Below are 22,349 nucleotides of genomic sequence, written 5' to 3' on the forward strand. Positions count from 1 at the left end.
TGCCCACGCGGCGGAGGGCGCACGAGTGGCGGCGGCGATGGAGGCCGGCCCGGGGCTGGGCCCGCGCATCCGCGAGGGGGATTGCGCCGTCCTGAAGCGGGACGATGTGTTCAAAGCGGTGCCTGTGCTGCGGCGGAGGTGAGGGGCCGGCCCGGGGCTTTCCATGCCACTTGTCACTCACCCCCTCGGCTGAGGTTTGCGCTTTCCTCTCCCCGCCCCCGCCTGTGGCCGTCGCGCCAGAGGGAAGGCGGGGGAGTCTCGGTGCGGCCGGTGTGACTCTCAGCTCTCCTGCCGTGCCAGTCAGGAGACTCGGCCCTCGCTAGGCTGATGTGACAGACAGCATGAAAGGTTTCAGTGCTGCCTTAGTTACTGTGCCCAAAAAAGTAAACCCAGGAGATTTCCGAGCCGGGTTTCTTGTGAGAGTTTGAAACATATTTAAGCTGTTTTTCTGTTGTTATTGTTAAACTGGTGCCGACTGAGAAAAGGTGCAGCAGCCTGAGAAGCGGATCCTCATCAGAGTTCTCTCAGTGTGAAGTGTGATTTCTGCAAAGTGCAGCATTGCTTTGTTTTAACAGGGATTGGATTCAGTGTTCTCATGGGTATTAAACTGTAGGAGGATGGCAGCTGTCAGCTCTGGACAGTTACCGCTTTGGAGAGGATGCTATGAAAGGTGTGTCTTTCTTTCCTAGGCCAATGGGTGTAGCAAGAAGCGCGTGCACCCCAGCAGGAAATGCTGCAATCAGTGGACACTTCCCATTGGGGAATGGACTCATCCTATTGCGGCAGACAATTTTATAGATCAGTGTGTAGAAGTTAGTGTTGGGTAATGTTGCCAGACATCTGGTTCAGTAGCATGGAGATTTAAAGGTTCTATGCTTGAATGAGGCTGGTTTAAAAATGGGATAGCTCAGACTTAGGAATTTGGGAGTACTGGTTATCAACAGGCTTAATGTTCACCAGTAGATTCTGGTATCAAACTCAGGTAGTTACTCTGTTAGCCTGCAGAGCACTGCCAGCATCTGTTTGTTAGGTCCCTCTTCGGTTGTTTAATACCCCATCACAAAAGAAGGAATTAAAAAGTCAAAGAATAAATAGTGCCACAGAAAATTAAATAACTTTTGCATTAATTTTTTTCCATTTCTATAATCTGGTGAGGGCAAGGACATTCCAGGAACATGTGGTTGGATATTCTGTTTAGAATGGTCATTAGGATGAAATTTGAGCACACACACACCATTCTTATCTACCTAAATTCTTTTCAGCCATTTCAAGTCTTTTATTAGTCTTTTATCCTTTTATCTTTAATTAGTCTTTTAAAATCTGGATTGGCAGGGGTTAGTAGACTTTACATGAGCAAATATAGTGCCTTTTTTATTAAGAGGGTTTGGTAATAAACGTTGCTTGAAAAGGTTTTATTCTTACACTTCATTTAAATGCTGGATTGTATTTGGGTATACAAATAATACTGTGTGTAAAATATGTGCATGAATTTCATACTTCAGTCAGCAGTAAACTGGAAATAAGAAAGAACCCAACCTTTTTGCTTAGCTTCAGAATTAGTGCTGAGTATAATCAGCATAAGAGCTTGTACTGGTAAGTTTTCATTCAGATGTGAGTGTGGCAGACACACTGGTACCCATTTCATTTGTCAAGATCAGTATTTCTCTGGTCAGCAAGGAAAACTTTGTAGGTCAACCTGGAAGTTAAAGGCTTTGTGAGTCCTTTTTTGTGTGAAGAAGTAAAAGTGCAAACCTCCCTTAGAACAATCAAAATAAAAGGTATAATGAAATCCTTCTTTGTTTTAAACATTTCTAGGATTATGTGACACTGTGGTGTCTGTTTTCTTCATAGTATTTTGGCAAATGTTATTTCAAAGGAGCTCTGCAAAATACAGGTTCATGCTCATGTTTTTGCACTAATCTGCATGACCCAGCCTAGACTTAATATACTTTAGATTAATTTCATTCATTGCTCTGTTCTGGCTTTCTCTGTCAAAAGTGGTACTATATAGTTCAAGTACTGTATCCTTGTTTTATCTGCCGGCTTAGAATTCTTTTGAACAACAAAAAAATATTTTTCTCACTGTATGCTCAATTTAAGTTCTTTGTTCTTTTCCTACTCGGTTTCAGTGTAATGTGGTTTTGTACTTAATAGTAGTTAACATTTCACTTTTTATGCTTTTCTGGGTTTTCTTCAATAATATAGATAAAAATGGCATGTATGAAGCTATAGTTTACTTTCAGTTATTGTGCGTTTCAGACATAGTAAAAAATAATGCTTTAAATATACTTTTATTATTATTTCAGAAAAATTATATTTGAGAAGCAGTGGTTCTATCTGGATAATGCCATTGGACATATTTATGGAACCACATTTGAAGTAACCAGTGGTGGAAACCTCCAGCCAAAGCAAGAGGTGGAAGAGACTACTACAGGTATTACAGAGGATTGACCGGTGTTTGGAAAAACGAGTTCAAATTAATTTGTTTCTTTGACAATACCAGTGATGATGAAGCAGCTTTCTGTTAATCATTTGTTAACTTAACGTTACTTATATTAGTTCTGTCATAAAAGTGCATGGTTTTGTCTTGATCTGCTGTAACTACTCCTGTAACAAAAAAGGTTTTTAGTATGGGAGAAAATTTGAACCTTATTTTGGGTGAATATATATACTAAGGTTGATTGTGTAGGCAATACTTTGCAAGGCCACGAAGCATATGGGTTTAATACTGAGAAGTCTGCTTTCTGTGAAACTAAAATAATATGTTTCTCCTATTTAAAGATATTTAGAGCTAGATTTTATAAATCTATATCCTTTTCCTTTAGAAACAAAAGAAGCAGGTACAGATAATCGTAACATAGTTGACGACGGAAAGTCTCAAAAACTGACTCATGATGACATAAAGGCTTTGAAGGACAAAGGTATTAAAGGACAGGTAAAAATAAGGTTTTGGTGTCATTTCTCTGCTAGCTTAATGGTTATATTTTAGTTTATGAAATAAGCTATTCTTTTCATCGGTGCCTAGACTTCAGTGCTTTTTCTTTGTTCTTCTGCCCAAGTCATGTTTTTCCTAAAGATCTGTTTTTACAAAAATGCAAAGGCTGTTTTCAGAGCAAATAATATAAGGTTGGTAACTTTGTCAATAGAGAGTAAAGTACAAAAGTACATTGGAACTCATAAGATACAAAAAGAAATATTAAAACTGTTAAGGAAATACAGCTAGTGTAATCACCTTTCAGTTTGGTTTTTATAAGACTGAAAATATTTCTGTATTACAGACATATTAAAATCATGCCATAATTAAACTATCAAAGGTGTAGGAAAGGATTACGGATAAACACGAAAGTATTAACGAATAACACCCTATGTAACGTGTAGTATCTATGTGCCTCCAGGCGGTACCTGCCAAACACATGTTATGCCTGTGTTTTATCTGCAACTCGAAAGCTAAGAATCTCCTCTTCTTCTCAGTTCTGTTCTGTTAGAAAAGGGATTTGATTTTATCCTGCACTTTCTCTGAAAGAAGTGAGACCATCTTAAATGTTAATAAACATTTCAGCCAGTTCTGTTCTGCACATGTTGCCAGTCTAAATTCTCTCATCTTTGGTTTACCCTTTCTAATAAAAATAAGATATTGCTCATCAAGTTCATCTTTTCTTTGTGTCTTGTTGTGTGCTGCTGCTTTTCAGACCAGCTGTTCTGCTTCTATCTGCTTAATAATGAATGGGTTCAAGGAGTTTAGAATGGTTTTTCTTCTGTTTCCATAGTTGTGCTTCTAGTGATGTTAGCTCTTTGAGAAGAATGTACTAATCAGTCTGATAGCTTTGATGTTTTCCATTTGTTCTCATTATCTGTGGCAGAATATCACTCCAGCTTTTCTGCATGTCCTCAGGATGTCTGTGCCGTATGTCTACTGTGCTGTTATTTTAGGTTATTAAAATATCCTACTTTGTTCTGGCTTCTGAACTGTAGCTGACTGTTCAGAAGCTGACATTTCAGACTGTGTTGTATTAGCAGCAATAGATACTACTCTTCCATAAACGTCTGGTAAAATTTGAAATAATGTTTGTGAATGGCATGTATTTGTGATGCAGGCTCAGTTTAGAGATGATTGTTCTTTGAAATAAAGCAACCTCAGTGTTAATGGGCTTTGATTTTGCCATCACTTCCCAAATCCTTCCCAGGTCTGAGGGATAGGTGGTGGGATGAAGACATGAAGTGGCATGTACTCCCAGGGCATTGCATAGTGCTGCGGCATCCCTCTGGCTTTTGCTGACACTAGAGAAATAGTCTCCAGTTTCCTCACTGTAAATTTTACTGGAACAAAAACAACAAAAACCACCCAACTCAGACACTGCATTTAACTTTTTCCAAAAATAAGGCAAAAAAATAAAGGTATGCTGTTTCATTCTGTTATTAATACATTTTAAGTGTTTGAAGGAAATAATGGCTTGAAAAGCAGCAATAGCAGGTGAGAATTACTTGCACCACTGTATTTTGGAGCAAGTTCTTGAAGTACAATGGGAGATGCAGTGTCCACATTGAAAATACTCCTTTTGTCATTCACCACCCTCTCCAGACTCCTGTGAAGCCAGGTTATACTGTTGCTCTTCCTGCACATTTAACGTAAAGCTACGATTTTAGCAGTTAAACTACTTTGAACACAACAACCAAAATAGCACTTGCAGCATTTGTTTTTGTATTGCAGGCATGGAGAGAAACTCTGGGCAATGAAAGCTCTTTTCTGTTGGAGGTCTTAATGATCCCTCCAGATGGAACCTGAAAGTATGAGGAAGAAGAGTTGGACTGGCAAAGGGAGATTAGAACAGGGAGACCAGGAAACAAAACCTGGGATTCTGGGAAAACCTGGGAGCTAGAGAAGGAAGAAGTTAGAGCAAGTAGTGTAGGAAATAGTGCTAAGGAGTTTGACATTGTGCAGGGAGCTGGTACAGGAGTCTAGCACAATTTGGGAGGCAGAAGAAATTAAGTGGGGTAAGGGACATGTCTGATAGATGGCGGAGTACAGGGCAAGAACTAGCACAGGGTGGAAAAAAAGAAAAAGATACTCTTGGAGACAGAGATGCTAAAGTCAGACAACAGACCCAAAGAGGGACTTGAATTAAAGTAAATATTACATGACATCAGGTTCCTTGTTTTGTATTATTTTTGTAAAACATTTTTGCCTGTATAGCTTCACACAGGACATGTGGTACTGTCACGCAATCTGGTTACTATAGGGAAAGTGAGACTGACAGAATATGTGTCAGTTGTTCCACAACTGCCAATAAACATAACTCTGCCTCATTCTAAATAAATTAAATTTAAAATAGCTAATCCCTTGGAGAAAGCAGGGTAGTCTTTTTCACATTCAGCATAGTATAAGAATAAGTAGGTGCTGAGGCTTCACAGAGAGGGCTGAAGTAATGACTTGCTGATGCGGAGAGGAACAGACCTCCTTTTTCTTAATTTTGGCCACATGAGTCTGCCCTCTCTTATGAGTTAGTTCTGGCACCTACCAGACTGCTTCCCACAAAATACCCTGTTTCCAGGATATGCATTTTCAGTTTTAGCATTTTTTTGCTGGCATTATGTACTTAAAGAACACTTAGAGACAGAAATATATGATTAGATTCCTGCACATAGTCTGGGTAGTGCTTCACCTTTCATGTTGAATAGTAGAAATTTACTTTGCCATTAGTGTCAGTAGAAGTTACTGGTCTACATTCCTCTACTGGAAGAAAGTATTTTCCATGTTTGTTTAAAAAATACTGTATATTAAATGAGTGAGAAATAAATACCAGCTATAATAAAAATAAATTGTCTTTTTCAAGGAAATAGTTCAACAGTTAATAGAGAACAGTACAACGTTCAGAGACAAAACAGAATTTGCTCAAGATAAATACATAAAGAAGAAGAAAAAAAAGTAAGTGAATTTTAAAATCTGGAAAATACTTAGTTGTTCTATAATCTGATGAGCTTAAACTAAGACTAATACTACATGTTTCTTACAGATATGAGGCAGTTATTACAATTGTGAAGCCATCCACTCGCATTCTTTCAACAATGTATTATGCAAGGGAACCTGGAAAAATTAAGTAAGTTTTCATTTGTTTATTTTTTTTCAAATTATAACATAAAGATATTTTAATATTTTTTAAAATACCTGTATTATACCAGAGTATATAATACTCACTTCTTTTCTTTCCTGTTAATGGAAAGATTGCAAATTAATGAAAAATAATGTGAAATAGAAAATGAATCAATATGTTATTGCATCAAAAAGGAAAACTTTTGCATGCAGCATCAGCTTTTACCATTTTTCTACCATCCCTAGAGGCTCTTTTGAATTTTCAGAGGTATATCCTAGGTGGTTTTGGTCAGTGGCACATTGTCTCTGCTTTCTGGCTCAGCAATCAAAATAATAAGCCAGTTGCCAGAAGCAGGAATTGTTGGTTTTAATGATTTATTATTTTAAAGTAGGAATGGTAGATCTAAAATGCTGAGCCTTAAAAACCCCAAGTTTATGTTATTTAAGGCTTCTCAAACCATTTTCCTTCTCCTTCCCCCATGTCCTTCACTTGGCTTTATTTATCTGTTAAGGTATTTGTAATTTCCTTGGCCATCAGTGAGTCTCTTCAGTGCATGCACTGCAGTCAACGGAGTCAGGTTTTGATCCTGGATTGCAGGAGGTGCATGCTGCTGCAAAACAGATGAAAATCACTGAGGATACATCACTGGATTAGGAAATGCATTCAAATACCGTCTATTCTTTACTAAGCTGACATGCTAGAGAGCAAAAAAATGAAGTTTAAAAAATATTTTGGCTGGCTAGCACAGCATGAGATGTGCACTTTATTATGTGCACCCTACTTCATATCTTACTTTTGCCATTTTCTTTGTAAATCTGAACACCCCTTCCCTGCTAATTTCTTGTTGGCTTTATTTCTAGAGCTTCTTTATTACCCGATGGTTAATCAGAAGTTTCTGTATGGTCACTCTGAAGGTCACTGATGCTGTTATCTGAAAATCTACCCATAATCAAACTTCTTTTGACAGACTCCTGAGTATTTCTAACTGTAAGAAAACTAATCTGGTATTTCTTAAAACCCTCTGTCTTCTAGCCACTTGCGATATGACACCCTAGCTCAGATGTTGACTTTAGGAAACATCCGTGCTGGCAACAAAATGATTGTAATGGAAACATGTGCAGGACTTGTGCTGGGTGCGGTGATGGAACGAATGGGAGGTAAGGAACATGGTAGCTTTAGTAATGTACAGACTGAGGGCTTACTTGAAACTGAGGAAACACACATCTCTGTGATACTTTTAAAGGCAGTACTTAAAAATATTTTCTCAGTTTTTAAAGTCTTTTACTGTTTCCAGTGTTCAAAGAGATGAATTGTATTTCCATTGGAGAAAGTTGTATTTTGCATATTTCAGTTGGAATTTATTTTTCACTATTTTAAAAAGTATGAAATTTAAAGTTATTGTCACTGGATGTCGATCTGGTTTAGCTTCTATCTTAGTATAAGGACATTGTGTTTAGAAAAGGCTGTAAAGAGGTTCTTCTCAGGCACCTGGGAAGCCCAGGACAGAGAATGGCAGAAAACAGGAATAGGAGCACTGGAATTCAGACAGCCCACAGCACTGGAAGTGTTGTCATTCCTCTTGTTTACTGTGTCAGAGATTTAACATCAGTAAAATGTGCATTTTAAAAATAGTATATGACATTTTCTTGAGCATATTCTAGGAGAAGTTTACTTGTTTTTATTTCTCAAGGTCAGTGAATTAGTTGCTTTGTAAGTCATTCAAAGACATTAGACAGAGGTGACAATTATATTCCAGAGCTTGCAAGGTAGGAAGTGTGATGTGATGTTGTGCACCCAGATGTGCTGTCACACAGGCAGTTACACTGTAAATTGTGTTTGTTTCAGCAGCTTTTGGCCATTCGGATACTTTCTGAAGTAAATGAAATAATATGCAATTTCAATACAACTATTGAAAAGTTCTTTTTAGTATGTTTAAACATCTGACATCACTTCCTTTAGGGGGGCATCTGAATGATGAAGAAATTCTTTGCCTATTAATGCTGGTTAACTTAGCTTTTATTTTTAATCAAAACTACTCCATAGTTGTGAGTAACAAATACTATAGAAAATTTGTCTTTTTAATTCTTAATTAAATTAGCTTTTCTAACAATGTCAGTGCTTGTATTTAAGGTTAGCACAGAACATATGTTTAATACATCTTTCAGTTATCTTGCCCTTCTGAGCTGCAGTTCTTCCTTCTTTGCAGTTGTCCTTCCAGTAAAGATTTTCCACCTTGAGGCATACTTCAACAGCTTGTCAAATTTGATGAAGGTTAGATTAAGAGCAGGCAATTTACTTACCTGTTCTTAATTTATGCTTCATTGGCCTCAGAAATCCTGGCTTTCCAATGTGTTTTTGATTCTTTTGCTCTCATAGGCTATGGATCCATTATTCAGATGTATCCAGGAGGGGAACCTGTTAGAGCTGCTACCAGTTGTTTTGGATTTCCAAAGGTTTTTTTCGATAATCTTCACGAATTTCCTCTTAGCAAAGTGGATAGTCTCCTCTCTGGGACATTTTCTACGGCGACTCTGCCTTCAGAACCTGAAGATAACATGCTAGTGGAAGAAGAAAGCAATGGAATGACTGATGGGAAGCAAACTTCCCTGCAGGAAACAGAAGAGGTATCTACTACTGAAACAGCTATGGAGGTCAAACAAACAGAAGAGCAAGAAACAATGGACATTAACACTGAAGATGTAGAATTTAAAGAGAACAAAGAAAAAGAAAATAAAGAAAATGTAAGATTATTAGTTGTGGCTATTCAAGTTTTACAGTGCCTACATACTTAAAAATCTGCCATCTGAATCAGACATGCTGAAATACAGCTTATTCGGGTGTTAAAATGGAACTCTGTATGTTGTCTTTTGTTTTACATTAAGCCTTCTAAGATGCAAAAAAATGAAAATGCAGTCCATGCAGTAGTGATCCAATACATAATTACCATCTAAAGTGCAAACTATTTGTTTTTTTTCAAAGGTTCGGGAAAAGCAAAGAAAACAATGGGAGAGAAGGAAAAAGCTAATAGAAACTGCTACTTTGTTAAAAGAGAAGAATGCTGATGGGTGAGTTTGTTTTGGTCAGTAAAGCCACCTGTTTGAAAACACATCTGCAGAAAATAACTTCATTTGAAACAAATAAAAGCTTTGTTTTAAAAATATCCTATTTTTTCCCTAATGTTTACAAGCAAGCAGTCAACCCAGGTGTGTTTTGTTTGCTTCTTACCTGGTTGAGCTTTTTTTCTCTGTGGTTTGAAATTTCATGATCTAAAAGTCATAGTTTCCTGACTAGCTATGAGTAAACATTAAAAAAATCTATCCAAAGAGAAGCAGAACCGAGGTAGAACTTAACGACTGCTGATAAAAATCAAGGATTTCTAATTAGCAAAGTAGAACCTGAGGTCTTAAGTTTATTGAATTGGAATGAAGTTTGTTGTTTTGGGGGGTTGGTTGGTTGGTTTGTTTCTAGAAACACTGTTTTTTTGCACAGGAAAAAACACATAATATCATTTTAGCTGCTTTGCCGGGATTGATTGTTCCCAAGGAACAATTTAACATGAAGATGTAATATCATAAGTTTAAAACAAATAACGATAAATATATCCCTAGAAATTCAGCCCCACAATAGTGTAAGAGAGTTTGGTGATTTTGACTTTTTCATTATGTTCTTAGCAAATGCTGAAATTATTTGAGTAAATCAAGTAATATTGATTTAGTTAATTTAATAACATTCATATTCATTTTTTCCTCCTAAGTATATTGGCTCACTGGGAATAAAGCCGTTCTACTCTGATAAATTTTAATACCCACTTATTGGTTATGTTTAAATGCTTGTGTAATTTTTGGTTTTATTATTATGAAATGCTTTAACTTTCGTTCATTCATATTTTAGTATATCTCATCTAGTATATTTAAGTGGTAGAATCAGCCTTTTCTATAAAGATACAGAGAAAGGTGTTCTCTAAAGCAATAACGCGTTCCCGGAGGTTTGTAGAAGTCCTGCACATCTATGTGGCAGCAGCGGCACTGCTGGCAGTGCCTGTGGCTGGATGACCATTAAGCTGCCTAAATAGCGCCAGTGTTTTGTTCTGGTTTTACCACGGTCTCCTGCACCCATCATTATAATTAATATCTGTGCATGGTCTGGCAAAGTGAAAGTGAATATTTGACTTGAATTGACTTTTCCTGGAGTGTAAAATAGTATATTCGGTTGTTGATTGAGTTCAAGGAAGCATATTCAGTATTTACCTCTTGTTAATTTGTTTTCAGTCACTTGTGTGCTTCTTTTGTTCTTTGTAACTTATAAAAGCTGCAACAAATGATGTACTTGAAAGGATGAGTGATTTATTGTTTTAGGAAGCTTTGGCATGATGGGGGGAAGAGAAGTGTGTGGTTGCCTGCGGACACGCCCCAGATGGCCCAGTCAGGATCACCTTTGTTTAGTCACCAAGCCCACTGCTGGCCCACAGGGCACCTATACTGCTAAGCCAGGAAAAACTGGCATGGAATAAAGAAATACTTCAAACTAATTACTTGTCACAGGAGTAGAAGAAGGCAGAGAGATCAGCATTTTGTTTTGTTTTGCAAGAGAGAAACAGGGAAAGGAAAAGTAAAAGCTAGGTAATGTTGGAGATGGGGAGAATAGGATTTGCTGACAGAGAAATTTCTATTTTGTCAATTCCATTTATGAGAGTTGAAGTCTGTCATAGGTCTTTGATGGAGAAAAGGAAGACTTTCATTAGGGATTTGGTATTCTTTTAAGACTACTTCTTTAAGATAGCCTATTAAATTTTTCTCATATTATGGAAGGTTGAAATTGGTTTATAGACACTCCCTGTGTTCAGAATTAGACCACACCCCCTTTCTCTACCCTTGTCCTTCTTCTACCTCCTCCTTCTGCCCTCTCACCAATTACATTAATTTTGCAACTGGCCAGACTACCTGCTGACAGCAATATGTGCTGCCATATGAGAGGACAGAATTTGATATTTCACAGTCTCTCTCATTTCTCACTTACCTTCCTGTTGTCTGGCAGTGTCAGTGCAGCACTCCAAGCCTTCTGAGACACAGTCTGGAGTATTTTTGTTTTGTTTATAGTCTGCTTGGTTAATTACTGAGCACAAAATTTTTGAAGTTTGGATTCGAGGTAAATAGCCCATGGCTGGCAGAAAACCGAAATGGAAACAACTGTAGAAGAAAAATTATCTCATTTCTTTCTATATGTTGTGTTTAGGAAATTGAATATCCCTTTTTACCTCCCTTTCGTTAGGTAAGTTTAATGCTGTCTCCAGTGCTGTACATTCCCTTGGTGAACAAATGTTAATTAATGGGTCGTCTCATCTTGTATCTGTATACTGGAGAATTAGTTTAATTACCCCATCCTTTCTGCACAAGTACAACTTCTTAACTAATTTACTTGACCATGTCTTGCAATCCAGTTTAGCAGTGATTTTTTTTTTTTTTTTATTAAAACTCTAAGTATCTCTAGAGAATCCTAACCATCTGTAAATCCAAGTTACACCATTAAGAGATTGCTTTCTCCTCAAATACTAACATTGTTATATAAAACTGTATTTAATGAAGATTAGCCAGTTTAAAGAGTCACGACTGGGGTTGCATTCTAAACAGCAATTGGCAGTCACAAATTTAAATTGTATTTGGACAATGGTCTTAGGGTAGAGAAAGCAGCATGCAAATTCTTGGGTTGCAAGAATTACTGTGGAGCTCAACAGAGCCGAAATGAGTGTTTCTGCGATGTGTTTAATATCCCACACTTTGGGGAACAAGTGTTTTATCCTCTTAATTATGCAAGTAGGAAATCATGATTTGTTTTTATATTTTGGGAGTTGTTAGAGCCATGAAAACATGCTGATGAGGAACATCAAAGCTGTAATTGATCACTGTGCTAAGTAGGAGAAAATGTCACTTGATGAATAGGTTTTAGAAGCAGAAAACTAATACGCGTGAAATTTGTTTTGCAGCTTAATTGTAGCCAGCAAGTTTCATCCCACTCCTCTATTACTTTCTTTATTGGAATTTGTTGCTCCTTCAAGGCCTTTTGTTGTCTACTGCCAGTATAAAGAGGTAAATCAAGTGTGTTATTTTAGCTGTTATAGTTCAAGTTTGAGACTATTTGCCTGTATAACCTACTATTTGGGTTTTTTTAAGCCATTACTAGAATGTTACGCAAAGCTGAGGGAAAGAGGTGGTGTTATTAACCTAAAGCTGTCTGAAACCTGGCTACGAAACTACCAGGTAAGGATTGCAGTAAGTGATTGTCAAAGCTGCGTGAATACTGGGGAACAAAACACTCTGAAAAATGTGGGGTTTGGACTGACTGAAACTATGTGTGAGCTCATGCTGTCTTACCTGACGGCAGTTGGAAAATGTTCTGAAGAGCTTTAATGCTTCATTGCAACAATTTAAAATGGAAATACTTTATTTTCTTCTTCCAAAGCATTTCATTTGAACAGTTGCTGAAATACTTGTAGCACAGTGATAAATTATTAGTCGAGCTGCTTTAGTGGCTAGTCTGTGAGGAACAATCTAATGTCGTGTAAGAGAGATGTATAACAGCAAAATATTACAACTGTTTATTCATTTCCAGTTGGTTTGATAGCTGAAGAAACGTAATGTTAAGAATGGTGGTGACTTACCAAGTCAATGTCTTTAAATAACACGTTTCCTGGAACTAAAGTAACAAAAAGTTTCTGGTTTAGGAACTGAACAATGAGAACAAGATGAGAAGGGGTGAAAAATGTCAGTTTGACTAACTTTGTTTGAACAAGATGTTTGCACATGTGGAGTACCCTGTCAGCTGTGAAGCAGCAGAAGCATATCTGATCTCTAAGCAGCTCACCACCTCTGAAGAGGTTACTGCACTTGACTGATTTCCTCCTTGCACATAGGTTTCTGGAGCCTGTAGGAAATTATTATTAAGGGGATGGTTTAATTCAAGGGTGGCCATGATTACTGACTATTGATCAGGCAACCAAATTGGGAATGATGAGGAGATTGATAGATGAAGACGTTCGCACAGGCTTGGGAAGGGTCACTGTGTCCTGGTGCAGTTTGGAACAATAGTACTGATGTACATCCTGCACATCAGTAAATCAGCTTAGACCTGTGGTGACGGCCAAAGCAAAGAGGAAGCATAACTGAACAGAAAGCATTTCCAGAAGTGTAGTGAGGCTGAAAGTGGTGGTTCATTGCCCTGTCTTACCTTAAGAGTAGCTATATACAGATTATAGTGATGGAACTGGAAATTACTGTATTAATGCTGCTTTGTTACACCAGCTGTGGTTTCTTGCAAAGTACACCAGTTCAGAACAGATTAGTAACACATTAATGTCTCCCAAACCTTGACTTTGTGCTGGAAATGCCACGAAGAAGTAATCAGTAAGGCAGTAGCCTGTAGTCTTATGTATTTCTATAGGTGGTTTCTGGTATGCAGATGTGTTGCCCTTTAAAGACAAATACACTTTCCAAATGAAATGGCTAGTTGTTGTGGTGGCTGGGGAAAAAAAAAAAAAAACAAAAACATCTTATACTGCAAGTTTAAATTACAGAATTTGATGTGTACATATAGAGTGACTTTTTACTTGTTTTTTTGGGTTTTATTTTTTTAAAGGTCTTACCAGATCGAAGCCACCCAAAACTGACAATGAGTGGAGGCGGAGGGTACCTTCTGTCTGGTATAACTGTTGTCTTGGATAATGGCAAATCTGATTCCAGTAATTTAGATGCACTGAAGATGGAGGAGCCATCCTCTAAAAGATGCAAAGTTCAAGACCTTCACTGTTAACATTTGAAGAATTGATTTGTTTTTTTAGATCTCAGGAGTCCTACTCTTAGTAAAATAACAAGTATACTTTCTGTGCTCCTGACAGCACAGAAATTGTACCTGTCATACATCTGTCAGCAAAAAGCAGCAGAACTGTGTGGTAGGGAGGATTGTCTCGCTCTTCACCAGTTTGTGATCAGAATGAGAAGAGAAACCCTTGGAAGCAAACTTCCCACTGAAAACACAGGAACTTCAGAAAGAAAAGAAGATCAAAAGAAGATAAAGCAACAGCAAAGGCATCCTGTTTGTTTGTTGCCAAAACTGGATATGACGAAGTGTTTTTTTAAAAGGTTGAATCCAAATTAACATCTCTAACTTAGCTTCCTGTTTTCCCAGAACAGCATCAGGGTAAACCATTCTGCATAGTGATCTGCTCCCACTTCACACACAGAAGGAACAGCAAAATGAAATGAACAGCAAAAATCATACACTTTTCAAAGGAAAAAGAAGAAGAGAATACTAATACCAGAACTTTACAGCGTGACCCCGTGTTTTCCTGAAATAAACACCGAAGAGAAAATCCATGTTCGTAAATTAAAATACCAAATACTTAAGCAGAATATCTCTATTACTGTTGTCTGTCATGTTCCTGAGTTGTTTTTACTTTAAGATACAACTGTTTTGAAAACCTCTACATGTATATATATTTATTCTACTATTTTATCTCATGATGTGTAGCTTTTTATTATTTTTTAACTTTGCATTTGCCATTTCAATTAAACTGCAGGATGTTTTTCCTAAGGAGATTTACTTCCTTCTTACTTTCCCCTCTCTTTGGAAATAAAAAGGTCTAGCAGAGAACATCCTTGGCTGCACCCCAGCAAACCCCCAGTGGGCAGCTGTAGGCACATATGGGAGCTCACAAAGCCAGCAGGACTTGGCTTCTGTTCTTGAACTTACTCATCAGTGGGACTCTGGAGCTTTGGGATCAAGTGATCAGCTTTAAAATTCTGTATATTGATAAGAGTAATGCTCTTCTGGGACACCACTAGCTTAAAACAAAGCAGGGGTTACATTTTGTGTAAAGAAGCAGTTAAAGATTTCTCTTAGATGAACAGTATATCTTGAAGTTTTTTACTAACTCTGGCCCATCTCTTTTTTTTTTTTTCTGTTTTTATGGAAACCTTTTCTTCTCTTACTTACGTGAAAAAGCTGTAACAGGAGCGAGTGCAAGTTTCACCATCTCCTCTGTGTTTCACCAACCATGTGGATCTGAAAAATATCTTTTGCCCCTCTCACCTTTCTGTACAGTATGAGTGTTGCAGATCACATGTAGGGAATAGAGATGTGATACCTGTTTTTTACTAAGTTTGTGTCCTCTTTTTTTTAAAAAAAAAATTTTTGATTTCTCAGCTTCTTTCAAGAATTCGTGAGGAAACGGGGGGAAGATAAGTTTTCCTTTACTTTCCTTTTCCTTTTACTTTCCTTTACTTCAGTATGCATGTGTGGACACACAGTAAACTGAGACTTTGAAAGCAGCCAGTGCCCAGAATGTAATGAAAGTCTGAGACAACCTAGATCAGAGCAATGGATAGGAGCCTGGAAGCTGGGGGAAGGCAAGAAAATTAGGAAATGAGTGTAAGCCAGGAGATAAAAACTAAGCCTCTTTTTCTTCAGTTTTCAGGTACTGCTCTGCCCCTTTCATTGAGCAGGTATGTGGCTGTCATAGCACTACAAAGATATAAAAACTTACACAGTAAAAGTTAGGTGAAGCAACCAACATACATTTTCAATCCTACTTACCATACGCTAAAAACAATGAGCTGAGAAAAAAAATCTGATGTAGAATAAAAATATCCATTTTGAGAAATAAACAATATTGGAACACCTGAAAAATTACTTTCGCTCAAAGCCAAACTGGCTTTGTTTCACTAGCATTAACACAAATGCTCTCAGTACTGAATCCTGTGCCCCAATTTTTAAATCTACCAAAATGCTTTTAGCAATGAAAGGTAACAAGAATAATTCACGTAAAATATTTAAAATTACTGATGTTTCAACTTGATGGAACATATTCTATATGTAATAGTAGAAGAGCACATCTTGATGTATCACTTCTTATTTTAATTGAAACAAATAAATGAAACCTAAAAGACTACAATGAGAGAAGCATTGTTGAAATACAAGTTATTAACTCGAGGGAGCCTTTCCATTTTTACAAAGAATAAATTAGGGAAAACAGAACAAATGAGAAGAGAGTGCACCCTGCAAGATTTTAACATAAACTGAAAATAGCTGATGGAAAGCATCTCCAGGACTAAGGGAGGATGAGGGAAAAGGCAGGCAATATGTGCCTGCCTGCATTTAGTCTCCATAAAGCATAGCTCAGGAACCTGATAATCACTAGAGCCTCAAAAAAGAGCCAAGGACTTTTATCTTCAGAGCTATAAAACTTAACAAATGGGTGTAATTTAATTTTGGTCAATGATGTGTAGATAAGGAATGGGGAAAGGTAGCGGATATTAAACAAGAACTGGGTTCTGTAAAGCAAGATGAACATTTAGACCACTGAGTTCTGCAGAAGCCCCTTTGTTTTTTGAAAAAGCAGAGGCGGGCAGTCTGAGAAGCCACCTTCCACCACGCTGGATGAAGGGCTGTCACTGGGGTGGCACATCGTGTCACAGCGCAAGTGCTGCCCAGACCTACCTCAGCTGTGGTTATGGTCCTCTTAGCTGAACTGTGGCTGCCTCCAAATGATTTTTTTTTTATTATTTTTTTAAAAAAAACTCACCTACGGCTTAAAATGGGCTGTTCCTACCAGAAAAGGGCAGTACCTGCTTAGTGGCCTGGAAATGTGTGCATTGTGTGTGTCTGCACCTCCTCAAGTGCTCACCCAGGCTTGACATCTGCTCTGTGATGGTTACAAGGCCGATTCAAGTGCTGTTTACACCTCAGAGGAACTTCAGCCTTCCCCAGCTCAGCAGTGCCTGTGGTGCTCAAGCCCCTGCTCTGGTAACAGCGCTGTGGACATTTGGCAAGGCCAGGGCCTGGTCCGATTAAGGTATCGCTGCACTTACAGTGACTTGGTATCTGGTTTTATTCTAATCTTTTGTAACAAAGCAGAACACACGGCTGCCCCCACTATGCAAATTTGCTGAAAACAGCAGATTAGAATACATGGTTACCAAGATTTCCATTCCTGTGTTTTACTGAAACTAAATCTACCATGAGCCAGAAGGTAGATAACACTTTCAGAAGCCAAAACCACCATTTCTGCATCATTGGATTTTTTTCTGGAACAAGATTACACATCCTATACAGCAATACTTATTTGAAATTGTACCACCTGGCTTCAATGCGAAAAGCAGGCAATTTGTCTTTAAACAATGCAAATTAATGTAAATTGTATTGGCTGTTTAAAAATAAGATCTAGAGTTACCCATAAAAAATCTTGCACAGGCAATGTGAATGTGTAGATAAAAATGGAACAGGCAGGAACAGTCAGAACAGTGACTGAGCTCCCTGCTTGTGGCATCAGCAATGCAGAGCAATGCAAACAGAACAGAGGAAGACGACAGAGCAAAGGGTTGTCATGAAGCTCTGGGACGCCATGGAGGGCTTACATAAGCACAGACGCTTTTTCTCATACCGAGGGAAAAAAAAAGTACCATGCTGCAATGCTTATTGTACAGTATGGTACATTTTAAAAGGGAGAGAGTCTCAGAATTTGTAGATGCAAAAAAAAAAAAAACATAAATGATTTCTACAGCTGGATGTCACAGCTCCCCGCTGAGCTGGCAACTGAAACCACACGCTGCCCCATCGCCCCTTGCCTGCCCCAGTGGGATGGGGAGGAGAACCAGGAAACATGCCAAAACTTGTGGGTTGGGATAACAACAGTTAATCAGAACATGGGAAAAGAAAACTGAAACAAAAAAACCCCACAAATAACAATGAAAGAATATACAAAGTTATGGATGCACAGTGCAATCTCTCACCACATGGCAATCACAACACTGCAGCTTGTCTCCTCTGAAGCAGCAAGTGGATTCCCAGCTGCAGCCTCTGCCAAAACCTCTCCGTGCCCCTCACGGCAGCTCACACCCAAAACACGATAGCTCCAAACCGGAACATACCCACCCGCCTCACTCTGAGTATCAAGAGACAGTCCAACCCAGCCAGCCCTCCTTTTATAACTGAGTATGACCTCATATGGTATCAAATACCCCTTTGGCTAGTTTTGGGTCAGCTGTTCTGGCTGTGTCACCCCACCAGCTACCTGTGGAAATTAACCCTACCTCAGCAGACCCAGCACACTCCAGGTTACTTCCTTACCATTGCTGGAAAAATCTGGTGAAACCACAGTCCCACCAAAGTCAAAATTCTGCCTACTTCTCTGAGACAGCATTTAATCTTCATATTTTTCAACCAAACTGATGGGACACTCGAGTGGTGTTACCAAACTCCCTCAGCATAGACATGCTCACATAGGATCAGTATCTCACCAAGTATTTTCACTTCATATTGACTTAGAGTTAATTGGAGAGTATGTGTTTTAATGAGCAGGTGGATTAAATGGGTTAAGCTGGGATTAAAGATACTGTACATTTACTGATAACATGACTCGGCTGTGTGTGGTGTTACACAAGCAATTGAAAACATTGTCACAGCAGAAAGAATGTACAAAAAAAAAATCTCACATTTGGATAAGTCAAATTAAATCAAACCCCAGATATTTGGAGTAATTTAAACTAATTATGGAATAATTTATTTTACTGCGTTGTAGTTGTCATGGCTCCACAGAGCTTTGAAATGGCTCCTTCAGCACATTACTCAGTCATTCTCTGCAGGACATTATCCAGTTTATTACAGCTCACTGGCTGCTGAGAAACTCACCTCACGCAACATCAGCCACACTCCAGCACAGCACAGGGGCTCTGACACTGCTCACCACAACCTGCAGCCTGCAGGACACACAAAGAGCAGTGGGTGATTAAATTAATGGGACTGCTTAGTCTGAGTAAGCAGCAGAACCCATTCACGATGTATTGCATTGATTTGGAAGCACCACGTGCTTTTCAAATTAACAAGCATCCATTTGGTGTTGCAACCTCTTTGCTGCTTTAATGACTGGTTTCCAGAGCTAAATAATTCATGGGATGTTTCTGACTTACTGGAGCAAATCAATCAGCATTCCTTCTTACCTCTTGTGCTCTTGCTAACTGTCAAATATAAGGCACATATAGGCTCCCTGTAACTTTTAAAAAAATATTGGTGAACCACAAGTCAACATTTTGTCTATCCCATTGTGTCTGTAACACAATCAATCAAATAAGCAAGAAGAAAGTTTGGTCCAAGATCAATGGTTTTTATTATTTCAAACTCAGACAAATATATTTCTGAAGAACACTACCACAATTACTTTCACAAGCATATTAAAAATATCTGCCTTGCATGAAAGGTTGTATTACTAAAATTCATGCTATTCAGATAGCATATTAGCAAATTAAAGACATTTTCAGCTATATAAATCACTACACTATAGTGGACAGTAAATAGTATTTCCAAACGACAATCCAGTGGCAGTAAATTTACCACAAAATACACGTATTGTGAGAACAGCTACATCAAGCTTTGAAACGCCAAAGCAGATCATCTTCAGCCTCTCCTGTTCTCATTAAACTTTTCAGCTATTTTCTGTAGCTCCAAATCCATAGCTGCCAGGTTTTCCAGTTCTTTTTCCTGTGAAAACATAAACCAACACTCTACATGAAACAATAACATTGGCAAATGGTTTGTTCCATGACAGTGAGAGACACAACCAGTTTCTGAGGCAAACATCTCCTGCTACTTACTTGTCCCCGGGCCGCTTGCTGGGGTGGAGGTTGTCAATAGCACTGCAGTACAGACTTGGGAGATTTGTGAAATTTCCTGCTTTTAACTGAATTAGGGCTGGGGAAAGTATCAAATACTCATTCTGAGAGCTGGCCCTAACAACAGCTTGATTTTTTTTCTTCTTCTAACCACCATTATATATCAGTGACCTCTCGCTATCCCGCAGCTGCCGCCCCAGCAGCACGCACTGATCTGGCTCTCAATGTGACTTAACCCTGCTTGTGTTTTTCCATGCACAGTTCACCAGCTGCCCTGGGAATGGATTTAGAAACACACAGGTAAAGTCAGCTTCCCCCACCTTTCCCGAGAAACGCCTGTACACTTACCTCCTCTTCTGTCAGAGGCCTCTGGCTCAGACTTCCTCTGTCATTCCTGATTAAGTGATGTTTTTTCACGTCTTCTCCAGAATTGTACAACTCCGGGAACTCAGCTGACTTCTTCCTGTAATTCAGAAGTTGTGCTAGTTGATCCATCTTGTTGGATTGCCTCTTCATATCATATCTGTTAATTTTGCCAAGATTCCTCTTCTCAGTGCGTCCCTGGTTCAGAGCATTCAGGATTCGCTTCTTCTTCCACCAGTCATAGTCATTATATTCAGGGAAAAGACTCTTCTCATTCAGGGTGGGCCTTGCTCCCTCTTTGCTGTCCAGAAGCTGCTCTCCTGCGCTGTCCCTTTTCTCAAAGCGCTGGCTTTTCCACCACAGCAGCGGGTAGAAGGAGCTGTAGGATGCTGGGGTTCTCTTCTCATTCTCAGCAGGGAGATGGCTTCTGTACTCTTCCCTCTCTGCGAATCTTCCTTCCTCCATGGCCTCCTCTTCATTTTCCATCTGATCACTGCTGTGATGCTTCCTTTCTACCTCTTCCTCCTCCTCTTCACTGTTGCCAGGGTAGCGCTGCTGCTCCACACTGTCCTCAGTGCTGTAGTGTCTTCTGGCCTGCCCGCTGCGCTCTCGAGTGTACGCTTTCTCCAGCCCTTCATCCTCATCATCCCACGAGCGGTACTTCCCTCCAGCACGGTACTGCTTCTCCTTGCTGAGAAATCTGTCCAGCTCTTCCTCGCTTCCGTCTCCAAGATATGCCCTTCCCTCAGAATGGTGCCTCTTTGCTTCATGTGATCCATCATGGTGTCTCCTCTCCACATGCCGTTTCTCATTACTTTCCTCACTGTGGTGATGCCTCTTGTTTTCTTCGCTGCTCTCCTCATTCTGCTGCCACCTTTCTCTGTACGCCTCACTTCCCCGGTCTGTATGCCTCTTCTCCTCCACCTCTTCAGACCCATGCCTCCCACGATAACCACTCTTCTCCTCACGCTGCTGCTCAGACTCTTCATGATGTTCCTGATGGTGGTTCCTTTTATCCCAGAGATGGGTCTCCTCTGTGTCTGATTCGTCAGCTAGTTCCTCTTTCTCCCCACCATGGCCCCTCTTCTGTTCTGAGGAGTCACCCATTCTATGCTTCCCATGATAGCGTTTGGGTTTGTAGGGCTGCTTCTCCTCCTCTGTTTCTTCACTCTCATCAGATTCTTCATGCTCTTCCTGATGGGAGAAATCATGTTCCTTAGACTCGTGATGGTATTTTTCACTTCTTTCTTCCTCTGCCTCTCCCTCTTCACCTCCCTGAACTGTTTTGTAAGGGCTCTGCATTCCCTCCTCTGAATGCCAGCGGCCCATGGGGTGCTGGTCATTCCCATCAGGGAACTCCTCTGTGCTCGCGCCTCCAGAGTGGGACTTCTTGTTGAGAACAGCATGCTCTACGTCTTCGTCGTGACGCTCACTCTCTTTGCTTTCTTCTTCACTGTGGTAGCTCTTTTCCTCCTCTCTTCTGATTTCCTGATAGTGTTTCTTTTCTTCTGTATGAAGTCTCTCTTCTTGAACAGGTGTGTGGTGCCCATCCTCCTCTTCCTTGCTTTTACCTTCTTCGTGAGCAAGTTTCTCCTCATCACTTCCTTTCACGTACATTTTAGATTCTTCTTCTGCCTGACTTTGTTCTTTCTCCACGCTCCCGCTATGATGCTTTTCCATTTCTACTGGGTTTTTCAAATGCCTCATTTCAGGCTGGCTGTTTTCACTTCTCTCTCTGTCGTTTCTACCACCTACAATAAGAAAAGCAGCATAATGAGGTAATCCACCTCTCCACCGAAGTGTTATTTCAGTTTAAATACATAACTGGCTTCCCAAAGTAGCAAGAAGATTTGGACAGAATTCAGGTTTTAATTCGGCTTTTAAAATTTGTTATTTTCTAATGTTTTGCATGTTGCCTAGAAAAAACATTAACTTTTTTTTAATTAGGCGTTTTAAAAGTTCCATTGAAATTTTCAGAATAAATTTTCCTCTTTGGCTTTTTTCTTTGTCTGTGATTGTAGTATTAAAATAAATAAACTCTCATTCCCATTAAAAAAATCAATGGGATCGGGATTTGTTCAGTTCTTTGAATGTCAGGCCTTACCCATTACTTACGCTTATTCACAAAAAAGACAACAATTTATTTCATCTATTTGAAAATATCCGGGGCTTAAATCAAATTTTAAAAGTTCTAAATTGACTGAAAAAAAAAAAAAAGAAATCCATTACTTTGCAACATTTA

The 22,349-nt window shown here is 39.1% G+C and overlaps 2 protein-coding genes across 12 annotated transcripts in view; one reads left to right on the forward strand and one right to left on the reverse strand.

The window, feature by feature from the left end:
* Positions 1-10: 10 nt before the first annotated feature.
* TRMT6 (tRNA methyltransferase 6 non-catalytic subunit) lies at positions 11-14,675 on the forward strand. Of its 5 annotated transcripts, none has more exons than XR_014183579.1 (12): positions 11-138; positions 2,307-2,434; positions 2,826-2,935; positions 5,832-5,923; positions 6,012-6,095; positions 7,122-7,246; positions 8,466-8,830; positions 9,069-9,154; positions 12,070-12,172; positions 12,257-12,343; positions 12,808-12,960; positions 13,719-13,848. XR_014183579.1 is itself a non-coding variant. In XM_082048149.1 (12 exons), exons 2-12 carry the CDS (start codon positions 618-620, stop codon positions 13,890-13,892), a joined length of 1,407 nt encoding a protein of 468 aa, XP_081904275.1. In that variant the 5' UTR covers positions 23-138; positions 576-617; the 3' UTR covers positions 13,893-14,675. The 5 variants fall into 5 exon arrangements, 4 of the variants coding, with proteins under 4 accessions (XP_081904274.1, XP_081904276.1, XP_081904277.1 ...); XM_082048149.1 differs by lacking the exon at positions 12,808-12,960 and adding an exon at positions 576-670 and having other exon boundaries at positions 23-138; positions 13,719-14,675; XM_082048148.1 differs by lacking the exon at positions 12,808-12,960 and having other exon boundaries at positions 13,719-14,675.
* Positions 14,676-19,227: 4,552 nt separating this feature from the next.
* Positions 19,228-22,349, reverse strand: part of CHGB (chromogranin B) — a 28,770-nt gene continuing 25,648 nt past the window's right edge. For all 7 annotated transcript variants that reach the window (XM_082047283.1, XM_082047285.1, XM_082047279.1 and 4 more), the window contains 2 exons: positions 20,093-21,858; positions 19,228-19,613 (listed from right to left, as the gene is read on the reverse strand). In XM_082047283.1, the coding sequence (XP_081903409.1) occupies positions 19,530-19,613; positions 20,093-21,858 (1,850 nt within the window). In that variant the 3' untranslated portion in view covers positions 19,228-19,529. The remainder of the gene's footprint in view (positions 19,614-20,092; positions 21,859-22,349) is intronic.

Source organism: Streptopelia decaocto, assembly GCF_964273445.1.
Source record: "Streptopelia decaocto genome assembly, chromosome: 3".
Classification (NCBI taxonomy): Eukaryota; Metazoa; Chordata; class Aves; order Columbiformes; family Columbidae; genus Streptopelia; species Streptopelia decaocto.